At 48.8% G+C, this 12,780-nt stretch overlaps 5 protein-coding genes across 5 annotated transcripts; 2 read left to right on the top strand and 3 right to left on the bottom strand.

The window, feature by feature from the left end:
• Nucleotides 1-841: 841 nt before the first annotated feature.
• On the bottom strand, nucleotides 842-1,960 carry BDV38DRAFT_297339 (mandelate racemase/muconate lactonizing enzyme family protein; the record flags this gene model as incomplete). Its single annotated transcript, XM_032063108.1, has 2 exons — nucleotides 842-1,488; nucleotides 1,552-1,960. 2 exons carry the CDS (start codon nucleotides 1,958-1,960, stop codon nucleotides 842-844), a joined length of 1,056 nt encoding a protein of 351 aa, XP_031908099.1.
• A 1,402-nt stretch (nucleotides 1,961-3,362) lies between these two features.
• Nucleotides 3,363-5,100, top strand: BDV38DRAFT_297337 (general substrate transporter; the record flags this gene model as incomplete). Its single annotated transcript, XM_032063107.1, has 3 exons — nucleotides 3,363-3,554; nucleotides 3,609-3,905; nucleotides 3,959-5,100. The coding sequence occupies 3 exons, from the start codon at nucleotides 3,363-3,365 to the stop codon at nucleotides 5,024-5,026; spliced, it is 1,557 nt and encodes a 518-aa protein (XP_031908098.1). The 3' UTR covers nucleotides 5,027-5,100.
• Nucleotides 5,101-5,369: 269 nt separating this feature from the next.
• On the bottom strand, nucleotides 5,370-7,502 carry BDV38DRAFT_297335 (alpha-glucosidase; the record flags this gene model as incomplete). Its single annotated transcript, XM_032063106.1, has 2 exons — nucleotides 5,753-7,502; nucleotides 5,370-5,388 (listed from the first exon to the last, which is right to left on the bottom strand). Exons 1-2 carry the CDS (start codon nucleotides 7,387-7,389, stop codon nucleotides 5,370-5,372), a joined length of 1,656 nt encoding a protein of 551 aa, XP_031908097.1. The 5' UTR covers nucleotides 7,390-7,502.
• Nucleotides 7,503-7,946: 444 nt separating this feature from the next.
• BDV38DRAFT_288112 (glycoside hydrolase family 32 protein) lies at nucleotides 7,947-9,911 on the top strand (the record flags this gene model as incomplete). The annotated part of the gene is made up of 2 exons (XM_032060989.1): nucleotides 7,947-9,471; nucleotides 9,526-9,911. The coding sequence occupies 2 exons, from the start codon at nucleotides 7,947-7,949 to the stop codon at nucleotides 9,909-9,911; spliced, it is 1,911 nt and encodes a 636-aa protein (XP_031908096.1).
• Nucleotides 9,912-10,492: 581 nt separating this feature from the next.
• On the bottom strand, nucleotides 10,493-12,289 carry BDV38DRAFT_262394 (Zn(II)2Cys6 transcription factor domain-containing protein). Its single transcript, XM_032056098.1, has 2 exons — nucleotides 11,202-12,289; nucleotides 10,493-11,149 (listed from the first exon to the last, which is right to left on the bottom strand). The coding sequence occupies exons 1-2, from the start codon at nucleotides 12,193-12,195 to the stop codon at nucleotides 10,998-11,000; spliced, it is 1,146 nt and encodes a 381-aa protein (XP_031908095.1). The 5' UTR covers nucleotides 12,196-12,289; the 3' UTR covers nucleotides 10,493-10,997.
• Nucleotides 12,290-12,780: the final 491 nt, after the last annotated feature.

Raw genomic sequence — 12,780 nt, 5'->3', positions numbered from 1 at the left:
GTCAACTCCATAATTACCCTTGGCTCCGATGAATCTCCGCAATCTCACCACCCCTACTTCAAGGGAGATCGGCATCCCCAGACCCGCTATCTGACCGATAAATTTACCGACAGAGCCCAGTGCCGAACGAGCCGATGAGCGGTGTGACGGCTTGACCCGAAGCACATCTCCGATATTCGCCCCGTCATCTGTGCGTCACTGATGGTGTCTGATGTTGAGCAGTGTATATAATTCCGAAATCACTGGCTTGGCTTTGACTGCAAGCTGCAACGTGGGTAACATACGATTGAGTCTGTTGTCTGATGTTGTGTACGGATTGCTTGGTTGAAGTGTTTGACCAGACCAAGTAGGAATATTTGGAGAAAACATGATATCCCACGTTAAGTTGGTTCTGAGTGTATTTGTTTTGGGTAATGGTGATCTGCGCTATGGAGGGCATGCTTTTGAACTCTTATGTTTCGGAAATGCCAAAGACATGGCCTGTGTAAGATGAAAATAGCAACCGGCACATATACATGCCGGGGGGGGATCAGAAGTCAGAACCCACTCCGGAATCCATGATGCAGTTCCAAAGTCCAATCCAGCTGAATTTTGGTCATTGAGAACAATCTGTGGTTGGAATTAAAAGTTTCGAGCATAGCAAGTAGCTCACTTGGCTTAGAAAAATGGCACGTAAGAAAGGCAAATCAATCGAAACGGATTTGTGGTGGAGCGATGAAACACGATTTAAAAACTTCAAAATAGAAAGAGTGGGAGCAGCAATTAGATACTTTCAAGGTAAGTTAAATTCAGCGAGGGCTTTTGGTCTCGTCAAGCTTGTGCTTAAAATACTGGGAATACACTATGCTGCAATTTTGAATATGGGCTCCCCTAAGAAGCTGAGATCCACACTCCCAAACCCATTCCCAGGGGTGTCTAGAGGGACAACGCCACCGTTAGACTTTTGCATTCGAGGGGCATCTGCAATCATTGGGTTTGTCCACTCTGCATAGCAGTCAACAGCACGGAGTCTATCAGGTCCAGTGGACGCGGCCATTTGAAGATTCTCCGCAGTCGTAAGCGCGCATCCCCAACTATCGTCAATAGTAACCATCATGTCAAGAGCAACCGCGGCATCACGCATGACTCGGGCCTTCGTAAACCCGCCGACGCGCGAAATTTTAATGTTGACTCCCGTGATACCCGCCGCGTGGGCCGCTGCTAGATCGGCCATGGTGAAAATGCACTCGTCGAGAATAATTGGCACTCCAGTTCGCCGACCGACCTCGGCAGAATCCGCTAGGGTTCGGCATGGTTGTTCCAAAGGCATAAGGCGTAGGTCATGTTGCCCCAGTGCTCGGCAGTATGTCAAGGCCTGTTCAAGGGTCCATCCCGCGTTTGCATCTGGGAAGAGCTTGATATGTTCGGGCAGTGCTTCAAGAATCGCAGGCATCCACCGGGCATCCTCCAGAGGATCATCTCCGACTGTCAATTGCATGACTACCACACCTTTCTATGATTCAGCCAATGCCTTCTTGACAGCAATAGAAGGCTCTCCAAATCCAATAACACAAAAGGCTGACGGCTCTTTGGTAAGGCAGCCACCAAGCAGAACGTGAGTTGGTAGCCCCACTGACTTTCCCAGGATATCCCAACAGGCCATATCTATAATCGATTTCGCAGCAATGCCTGACATCATCGCGCGATAAAGCATTGCACTTATAGCTGCCGGTGACCGAGGGTCAAGGCCCAAAATCCCCGGCCCAAGCTCCTTCAGAGCAGCGAGCTCGCCGGTGAACGAACTTGGTAGATAGTCACTACCTAACGGGGCATTTTCAGCCCAGCCTTCGATGCCGCTGTCGGTACGGATACGAATCACGAGAGACGGCTCGCCATCATTCACTCGTCCTCCTGACATAGCATAGGTGCCATAGTTATAATTGGCCTTGTAGGTAAAGATGGTAAGCTCGGTAATACGCATTTTGCTGCTACAGGAATAATGTCAGTGAGTACGTGACAATAGCTCGACCATCGAATCAAGTACGTACATTGGTCGGGGGTGGATGATTGGTGATAATTTGACCCTGTCCAGTGAAACTCTTCTTTACGACTGGAAAACAGAGCTGTCCAATACAAGGGTCGGACATTTTGTATATAATGATGACATCTATCCCATGGAAGAGTCTCCAAAGTCGAGGTGGAGTACAAAGCTTTGACTCTATTGGGGCGAGAGGGGAGCGCAAGTTTGACAGCTATGCTGGTGGGTCTATCGGATGTTGTGGCCGACGCTGGGGCCCTATGGTCGTCTAGTGTGGGTATATCTAACATCAATAAAACTTAGACCCCCTTGGCAGGGCATTGCCGGAGTATCTTCGGCTCTCATCTGATCAGCGCGGCTATTAAATAACGGAAAAGGGACTAGTGTCACGCCTCGACATACAGCCCTGGGAGAGATAGTGACATCTAATCCTGCAATTTCATCTTTATCGTTCATGGAACAGGAATTCTGATGCGGGGTATGGTAATCGTTTCTTGAGAATATTCTACAAATAATATAGGGAATAATATGATGAAACACACACAATCATACGGGAGATAAGGCTCGAGAGAGCGGAGAGGATACCTCCAAGTATGACCTTCAAACTATCATCCTTTAACAAGTATTTCGTAGTAAAGGAGGCCAAGGGCATAAAAGGTTGGATGTATGATCCAATCTATTAGAGGAAAGGCTACTTCTCCTCCGACAATCTAGCTGTCTTCTCTCAACGCGCCTTCTGACTACATGCGGTGCACCCCGAGTTTTCTTCCGGTTCATGTCATTGCTATGTTCACCAACCATCTGTTTGCTGAGATTTATACCACAAGTCGCTGCAATCGCTCGACGAGTCTTCATTATCGCAAGATATATCAAGATGCTAAACAGATTTCGACTACCACCATAAGTATCGAGCAGCCCACTACAGACACTCGAACCTTGGGACATCGTGTTTGGCCTAAAGGTGTCTGAGCGAGATTCACTCATAATCTCTTTCCGTTATGGAATTCCTCGCTGAGCTAATAATACGAACTTTGTCGGGCTTTCGCCGGAGAGAATTGGGAGGCGTTGAGCGGAGAGCTTTCGGCGAAATTGGACAGCACCCCAGAGTTTATGGCAAATTGGGGAGCATCGGGGAAACTCTATGCTCCGTTCTAACCCCGCGGGGAAAGGGTCTCCCGCGAACTGTACGCATTGAGTACCTATAGGATACCGAATAGTAAATACCCTATAGTAGAATGCAAGGGACATTGTACTTAAAGCTCCCCATGGCCCTGGATCTACTTTGCTCGCACTGAGGACTGAAATAGATCACATTCATTGACATTCACTACCCAAGATTCGCACCATGTCTTTCAAAGATAGAAAAGATGATGGGGACTCAGTTGACGTCCAACATATAGATGTATTACCAGATGGCCAAACAAGGAACGCAATCAACACTTGTCTGATCGTCACTTGCACAGTGGTTGGTGCTGCGTCGTTCCTGTTTGGCTTCGACGACAAAATCATCTCCCCAGTTGCTGCATTGCCAGCCTTTGTGAGTGTGGCCTGACCTGCCCCATGATGAGGAAAGTTACTCATCCAGTTTCAGGTAATGAAGTTTCAAGGGCTCAACTCGGCCAGTGGCGCGTACGTCCTCACAGCTCGCAATCAAAATCTGGTGTTTTCCCTTCCGCTTGTTGGTTCTGTGACCGGCGGTCTCCTTGCCTCGCCCTTGAACTTCCGCTTTGGCCGCAAATGGCCTTTGCTTCTTGCCTACGTGACCTCTATTGGGGGCGGATTGCTTCAAGTCTTTGCTCCAAACTTAGCATGCTTTGTTGGCGGACGTTCAATCAACGGAGTGGCGTTGGGGCTTGCGAATGCTACCTACCCCTTGTATATCTCTGAGGTAATCCCGACTCTCAGTTGTCACTGCTGCTGGAATACTGACGGCACAGCTAGGTGGTCCCTTCAGCTATACGAGGAAGAGCCGTCAGCGCAGCCAACATTCTAAACCTCGCAGCCGGGGTGGTTGGTACCGTTGTGGTCTTCGGGACCGAGAAGATCAATGGGCCCTTAGCCTTCCAGATCCCACTTGCTGTTCAATGTGCTTTGCCAGTCATTCTCTTCTTTCTGACAACTCTGCTTCCTGAAAGTCCACAATGGCTTGCTGGCAAAGGTGATATGGAACGAGCACGACGCAATTTGCGCAAATTACGAGGCTGCAGCGATGAAGCAGTGGATAATGAGCTTCGCGTAATGACGATTTCTTATCAAAACGAGCAAGAATTGCAATCTCAGGCCAAGTTCTGGCACATCTTCCAGCCTCAACATCTTGGAAGAACTCTGACCGCAGGGTCCTTTTTCTCCTTGAACCAAATATCAGGCATCATTTTGTCGACAACGTACACAACAGTCTTTCTGACGGAGCTGGGAATTGGAAACCCATTCTCCTTGACAATCATCGCCTCCTGCTGTACACTTGCCGGGACTATTGCAGCTCCTTTCGTTATTGACCGTGCCGGCCGGCGTCCGACTGCATTTGTTGGAATGGCAATTCTGTTCGTCATAGACGCCGTGGCCGGTGGCCTAGCCTTTATTCAAGGAAACAGCCAAGCTACCATGGCCATTGCTGCGTTATCCTTCATTTTCAATTTCTTCTGGGCATCTTCATTCTACTCGTTGTCAAATCTGATGCCTTCCGAGATGGCCACTCCCAAGCTACGTCATCATACCATGTCTTATACAGTCGCCTGTGCACAAACCACAGCGGTGATTACCACGTTGGTTGTCCCACAGCTCACATCAGCGGATGCTGCAAACCTTGGGGCGAAGACATACCTCGTTTTTGCAGGTTGCATGGCTGGTATAATAGTGTTTTTCTTTTTCTCACTCCCAGAAACACGAGGTCGGACTTTCGCTGAGATTGATGAGATGTATGCGGCTAAGATACCTATGTGGAAGTGGAGGTCGTATGAAACCTCGCTGGAGCTGAGGCAACGTGTCTCTAAGGGCGACTGCAATGAGTAAAGTATCTGGCAATCTATCAAGGAAGGAGCGAGTAGGGTATCCATGATATTAGGCAATGACTGAGACTATCTACCAGGTTGTGCCGTTGTGATTATCGTCATATTTATATATCATAGAAGGCAGAGCGAACCGAGTTCGATTTAGTTACTTATTGTGATCCAAATAATAGAAATAATATATAGCGCAGATTACTTTGCATTATATATGAGAGGTGAATAAACTCAGGCCTTCACTGGAACTTATTTTCCATCGAGGTTTAATGAATTTCTTTTCCTAAACACATTGGATTTGTTGGAACATTATTAATTCCTTCTAAGACCCCTATCAACTCTCACAGTAGTCCTTAATCAGTCGATTCACATCTAGTAGATATATTAGTGTCTGTAATCGAAAACCCAATACACTTTCCCCACCTTATAATATTGCGTTGATGCAAGGCCCTAGGAGCCTCTCTGATCTCTGTCGAGATTTTGGGATTACCGTGAGCAGCAATTTGTGCGAGAAGACTAGAATTTGAAACGCTAAATTGGCCTGGAACGTATCTACGTGGTGTTAAGCCGAATGTAGAAACCATGATGGTCTAGAATCAAAGCTTGTTCCAATCTCAAGCTTCCAGTGGTTTAAAAGTTCGACAGTACCACAGCCCCATATGGGTGCAGCTTAATATGGCCTTCCACGCGATCAATCTCGCCTTGGTTCGAAATTAACACCGAGAAACCCTCATACCTTCTGACAGGGACCGCGTGGGTTTGATCAGAAAAATTCAACAACACCACGGCCCTCTTCTTCGCCTCGCTCCAGCTGCGCTCATACCCTAGAACCATCTCACCCGTTTCAGTTTCTTCCAGGGCACAGAAGGATCCATAGACGAAAAGATCAGAGTATTCTTTTCGCAACGCAAGCATGCGTTTCCAGTAGGCCAGGATGCTGTTGGGGTCCTCGAGCTGACTGGCAACGTTCCATTCACCGTAGTCTTTGTTAATGGTCATCCATGGCCTAGATTCAGCCCTAGTGAAGCCAGCATTAGGCGAGTTGTCCCATTGCATCGGCAGTCGTCCGTGATCCCTTGACTTCCGTTGCAGCTCCCGTAGGACATCATCCATGCTGGAAATATCGCCGCCCCTTGCTTTTAGTACTTCCATGTAGTAGTTCCGTCCCTCCACATCGATGTATGCGTCGATACCATAATCCTTGCTCAGATTCGCCATGCCGATCTCTTGGCCAGCAAGTATGAAGGGGGTGCCACTCAAAGTAGTTAGGTAAGTTGCCAGCATTGTCGCCGCAGTTGAGCGGTGTTCAGGGAGGTCAGAGGCATATCGAGAGAGCGAGCGGCCACTATCATGATTATCGAGATAGACGGTGTTCCACCCTCCAACCTTTGGCATGGTAGTTTGCCAAAGATTAGTAATTTTGCGGATCTTTCGGGGATGAAAATCATTTCGCTCGTACTTTGCGTTCGGTCCGAAGTCTATGTCCACAATGTCGCCAGTGAAGAGCATGTTCAGCTCATGTCGATCTTGGGCGACATACTCGCTGACCGACCTTTCGTCCTTGATGAAGCCAAGCTCCCCAACCGTCATCACGTCGTACATATCAAAGACTTCTGTTCTCATTTCGCGGATATAATCATGCATTTTCGGTCCGGAAGCAAAATATTCGGCGCCGGATTGGTAGGGCCCGTCATTGACGATCTTACCATCCGGGAGATCGGGGTGCTTGGACATCAGATTCATGCTGTCGATGCGAAACCCATCCACCCCTCGATCGAGCCAGAAGCGCATGTCATCTTGGGTGGCTCTGCGCATGGCTGCGTTTTCCCAGTTGAGATCGGGCTGGCTGGGCAGAAAGAGTGCGAGATAGTACTGGCCGGTAGGCTCGTCAAAGGCCCATGCACTACCACCGAACATAGATTTCCAATTGTTGGGCTCCTTCCGGTTGCCCTGGGCATCATATTTAGGATCACGCCAGATGTACCAGTCACGTTTGGCGTTCGTTCGGGAGCTGCGGGACTCTTTGAACCACGAATGCTGGTCGCTTGTGTGATTGACGACAAGGTCCATGAGGATACGCATATCATGTGCGTGAAGCTGGCTGATCAACTCTTCGACGTCCTCGACGGTGCCGTAAGGGGCGTGGATGGAGCGGTAGTCGGCGACATCATAACCCATGTCTTTTTGAGGTGAAGCAAAGATCGGGGAGAGCCATATCCCGTCTACTCCTAGAGACTTGATATAAGGTACCTTACTGATAATACCGGGAATGTCCCCAAGCCCATCACCGTCGCTGTCGAGGAAGCTAGCGGGATAAATCTGGTAAATGACGGCCTCTTTCCACCAGGTTTTCCCGACAGAAGAAGAAGTCATGGTAAAGGATGTGAACAATATTCTCGTCGTAAATGGAATTGGGGAACATCAAAGTAAAGAGCGATATGTTCTTGTGCCTGTAGTGACAAATTACAGTCAAGGGGCAGTCGAAATTTAAATGCCATACTTCAAGACAACAGGCTCAATACCAAGACCTCAGGATTACTGGCTTCAGATACCTGGGGAGAACCTGGGGACAGCTCGGGGAAACATGTAGCATTAAAAAATTGGAGGCCCATGCATTTGAGATTAACTGCTTTCGTCACCTGGTTTCTCCGGGGAGGCTCCGATGCAGTCCAACCACAGCTAGACGATGGTTCCACTGCAGATCCGCGGGGGTACTCCACAAAATTCGCTTCCGGGGCGCTTGGGGCTGACATGACAGTTGCTCCCAAAGGTTTTGTACAAACCTTTCAGGGGTCTAAGAAGAGCTAAAGTGGTTTCTCAGGGAGAATGTCGGCGAAGCAGCCATTGGTAGATTCCCCGGTGATTCCCCGGTCGTCATAGTTGTCAACATTCAAGCCTTTAAAATTGGACAAATGCCTTCGCACACTATTATGTCTTCCTCTATTGCCTTTGAACACAAACAACACAAACTCAGGATGAGTACGTCAGCCCGCGAGGAAATCTTGCATAGCTCTGCATCCTCTGGCTCAACAGGGCTCACTACTCCTGAGAGCCTTACGGCCGACCTCCCAACGTCTACAAGATGGCGTCCAGCTTTCCACTTGATGCCTCAAGAAGGATGGATCAATGACCCATGCGCTCCTGGGTATGATCCATCCACTGGAATGTACTATCTCTCCTTTCAGTGGAATCCCAATGGTCCTGACTGGGGTGATATCGCTTGGGGCACTGCGACTTCTCACGATCTGGTTTCGTGGAAAGTCATAAAGCAACCCGTTCTTCTTCCAGAAAATGACTATGACTCCAAAGGCGTCTTTACTGGGTGTTTCGTCAAGGGGCAGGATGAGTCACTTAACTATATATACACCTCAGTCAGCGCCCTCCCGATCCATTATACCCTCGACCATCCAAGGGGCTGTGAGACATTGAGCGTTGCGACCTCTTCAGATATGGGCAAAACATGGCGAAAAAGTGATCTAAATCCTATCCTTGGAGGCGAACCTGAAGGCCTCGATGTCACTGGTTGGAGAGATCCGTTCTGTGGTCCATGGCCCAACATGAGTAAGACCCTAGGGTTGGACCCGAAGGAGACCATGTTCGGGATCATTTCTGGAGGCATTAGAAATATAACCCCCACCAGCTTCCTTTACAGAGTCAACCCAAACGATTTCACTGACTGGAAATACATCGGCCCTATCGCCAATCCTGGTCTGAATTTTAGACCATCACGGTGGTCGGGCGATCTTGGCAAGAACTGGGAGGTTACTAACTTTCTGTCGCTACGTGATGGGAATGACCCCCACTCAATCTCTGACTTTCTCATCATGGGAACTGAAGGATGCCTTGAGGACATCTCAAAATGGCCCCCGAGCACTGCAAGTCCATCACGCCCAAGACGAAACCAGCTTTGGATGTCAGGTGACCTTGGAAAAGATGAGTCTAATGGCTCTGCCAGTATGTCATTTAACTTTGGAGGCCACCTTGACCATGGATGCTTGTACGCTGCCAACTCATTTTTTGACCCCCGAAGTCAGAGCCATATCTTCTGGGGTTGGATCACTGAAGACGACCTGTGCGATGATCTCCGTCACCAACAAGGATGGAGTGGAGTTTTATCGATGCCTCGACAACTCTATTTGCAGACTCTGCGCAATGTAGTGGGCTCTTTGGTCTCCGATTTGCCCTGTATCACTTCTATTAAGACCCATTCCGTGAACGGAGGAGCTTCCACTATTCAGACCCTTGCAAGTGGACCCTATCAGCCTCTGGTTCAACATCTTCGAAGCGCCCCAAGCGTGCAGCTCTCCCAATTGGGGAGGTTGTGTCTTGGAGCCAGTGCCAGCGGAGTGGAATTATTACCAGAGAAAGGGCTGAGCAAGCAATGGGAGCTTGAGTGTTCATTCAAGATCTCCCAAAAGTGCTCCAACGTGGGAGTATCGATTAATCATTCGCGAGGTGAGGAGTGATAAGCGAATTGTTTGTGAGAATACGTACTAATCAAATGGGTAGACTCCGAACGTGCAACTATAATGTTATTTGAGCCACAGCTTGAAACATTTACAGTTTTACGGCCAAGCTTCTCTGGACGTGATGCATCTTTGATCAACAGTTCACCTGAAGTAGCACCACACACCTTGTTCACAGTCTCCGACCCCAGTAGCGGGGAAGAATGTACGGAAACTTTGGATATCCACGCATGGCGAGACAATTCGGTTCTGGAGATATTCGTAAATGGCCGGACTGCGATCTCCACGCGACTGTATGCCGCGGAAGAAACAATCGGTGTGCGATTCTTCGCCCACGATAGGGCTTCAACTACTCATGGACTTCGGACGAGTCATACGGGCTCAACGGAACTGCAGTTTGCGAAAGTGTGGGATGGAATTGCGAGCTAAGTAGACAATAATTTTCTCACTGTGGATATCATCTCAATTCGTCTTCTTGGCTCTTTTTTCGGTGAATGCTAGTCATGCGTTATTCGCTGCTTGGCTGTTGGAAGCGCAGTAGCGACTTGGCGGTGACTATCTCAGTAAAACCTTTCGTACTAGCAAACGAAAGTAGAATAGACCTTGGGGTGGCCTCACCTTCCACTATGGGAATTCATGGCTGTACATATGTGGGAATAAACTGACTGGAGTATTGTCAATCAACGCACAAAGGTCAAAGAACGTGCGTCATTAGTATATCACTCAGCGAGGAGGGTACCTAAAACGACCGACATATGAAGTGAGAAGGTCACAGGTATCACCGCACGCAAGGAATATAGGCTACCATCACCAAGGTAGGAATCAGGGCCGCATCGCTGCTAGCGTTCTCTAGGTGACAGAGTCCGACCGATTACTACGTGTCATACATGCCCCCGACAATATGCATGACTGGGGAGCCAATTCAAGAGGTGTACTCCAACCACTGCAGGAATTTAACATGGAATTTGATTTGGGTGCTGCGTTCCATGGCCGCTGTTTGGTCTACCGAAGCAGGAACATGCTGATTTAGGAGTGAGGTGTTTTAATACCAATGAAAGAAAAAAAAATATGTATATGTATATCACAGTCAACTTGTATGTTATCCTGGAAACGAGAGACCACTCTAAAATAAAAGTCATAGTTTAGTATAATAGTGCACAAATATTGTGTACTCCTACATGTCGCATACCTCGGCTGTTGACTTCACTAGATTAGACCAAAATACTATACTAAGCTCATTCAGCCTAGCACAGCGGGTGTATAGGTTGATCAACTTAGATAGCAGACCATATCCACGAGGGTTGAATCCTGTTGTTGGGAAGTTCGCGCTGGAAAATGATCGGTGGAATCACAGAATGTTGGAAGGACATAATAGATGGAGGTCGTTTGTGGTGTTTGTTACTTTACATATCACCTTGATTCCCAACCCATGGACATGTGGCACATCGAATCAGGAAGCATTGAAAGATACCAACGTCCAGATCGCATCTCGTGTTTATCTAGAGAATTGGTCCACTATAGATTTAAATTATGCTTTAACTTGCCTTGTAACTGTTCAATCTTCACCCGAAGACCGCTACTTATCCCCTTCTCGAATGTCGTCCCAGTGCTGGTGTCCCTTCTAAACAAGGACTCTAACATGTTGTCGTTGAGGTCTTTTACATGCTCTGGATGGTGTCAGTTGCAGGTCTGCTACGCGGAACACAAAAGTGAACATACCAAGATCGTTCTCGATGGCATTTAAGGCATCCAGCAATATCTGAACGGCGTTTAGTGTGCGTACACATCCGTCATTAGTGAGCGGCAGATCTCCCAGTCGCAGTCCCCATTGTGATTCCGGTCTTGATAACGTTGCAGCGGGAAGAAGCGCTAAAAGCCTTTGCAGGTCGCAGATCACCGTATCGTAGATGTTGATCAGTGAGATGTAGCATGAAAGCATCAGCAGCAGTGTGGGAGTGTCGATTGTTTTCTCCAGCGCGGGGTCTTGATGAGAAAGCTCGCTGTGCTGCCATGTCTGCCTCGATACGAGCTCCCTGAGGGACTGTGCCAGGGATGTTGCCCCACCGATCGGATAGTCGTAGATGCTGCTGCTGCTATTGTGCTTTGCGTCGATGGCTGTTGTGCGGTAGTAGTGAAGGTCACCTTTGTAGTTGGTCATTGCGACTAGGATCGAAGAGAGGCCGTGAACTTGAGCGGATGACGTTTGGCTGTCGCCCAATGGGTCTGAGCTGGATATGCTGGGCACTGCCTTAGAGTGGCTCCTGTCGCCGTGGTCGAAATTTTGCTGATCTAACATGTTTGCGGCTTTGTCCAGATCAAAGTCTGAGCCCGGCGATTCAGACGCATACCACCAGCCTGCTTTCCATCCCGGGTACGGCATATGGACAGGTAGGACTGGTGTAGTTCCCGAATGATCAAGGAGGATCTCTGCGAAGATCGTGCCCAGTGAAGGATCCGTCAAGGGATCCACACGGATGATCGACGCCAGAGGATCATCCGCGCTGGATCCTGATGAATCGGTAGGTGGAGTACCTTCCACATGGTTCACCCTCTTGGGCTGGCGTCCACTGCGAGCTCGGCGGCTGAACACACAAGGCATTCGAGCGCGCATGCACCGTTGGCAATCCCCGTTGAGAGACGGGACACACCTCAATTTCTGCGACCGGCATCGGTCGCACGAGGTGCGGTACGATTGTGCCCACGTGGCAGACATGGTTAGATTCCACAGGTCAATTCTTGGCTACTCGGTAAAATCGTTCTGTGGCAGTAATTGGGGGAGGCTGTGTGGTCTCGCAGCTTGGCAAGAGTTGGCAATCCATTGGAAAGTGTTGTTGGGGTCAGACATGGTTCCCAGATATATAATTTTAGGAGAGACATGAAGAACGGAATCTACTACCCGCGCAACTTGGAAGTCGCCATCCAGCGCACCATACTTAGTGACCAATACTCGACGTGCCAAGGCGCCACTCGAATCCTTCCGTATTCCATAAATTGGGTGTATTGTAAGGGCTCCTCCGGTGTATTTAGGGCCTAATCAGGGCCCCGGCACATCGCTTGCGGCGGGGAATTGCTGCCTGAGGCAACCACTGTTGCATGTATTGCTTTTGTTTGGTCTAGTTCGCTCCAGTCATCTTTTAGTTCCCAATGGGTTCTACCAGGTTGACATGATACTAAAACTGTATCTCATATGAGCTGATACCTCTGACCAACGTGCTAACTCGAGCCTGAATTGGTCGCTGATTGGAATGCCGGCTAATTCGGGAATGGACCCCATCATGCCATGTGTCGACTAGTCTAT

This window comes from Aspergillus pseudotamarii (assembly GCF_009193445.1).
Source record: "Aspergillus pseudotamarii strain CBS 117625 unplaced genomic scaffold BDV38scaffold_92, whole genome shotgun sequence".
NCBI classification, from domain to species: Eukaryota; Fungi; Ascomycota; class Eurotiomycetes; order Eurotiales; family Aspergillaceae; genus Aspergillus; species Aspergillus pseudotamarii.
This window is presented reverse-complemented; position numbering and strand designations above follow the sequence as displayed.

What these genes read in the sequence shown, in the direction of transcription:
- BDV38DRAFT_262394 (XM_032056098.1), bottom strand. Translation starts at nt 12,195, where the DNA reads ATGTCTGCCACGTGGGCACAATCGTACCGCACCTCGTGCGACCGATGC. An exon ending in TGCCATCGAGAACGATCTTG is followed by an intron (nt 11,150 to 11,201) that starts GTATGTTCACTT and finishes GACACCATCCAG; the next exon opens with AGCATGTAAAAGACCTCAAC.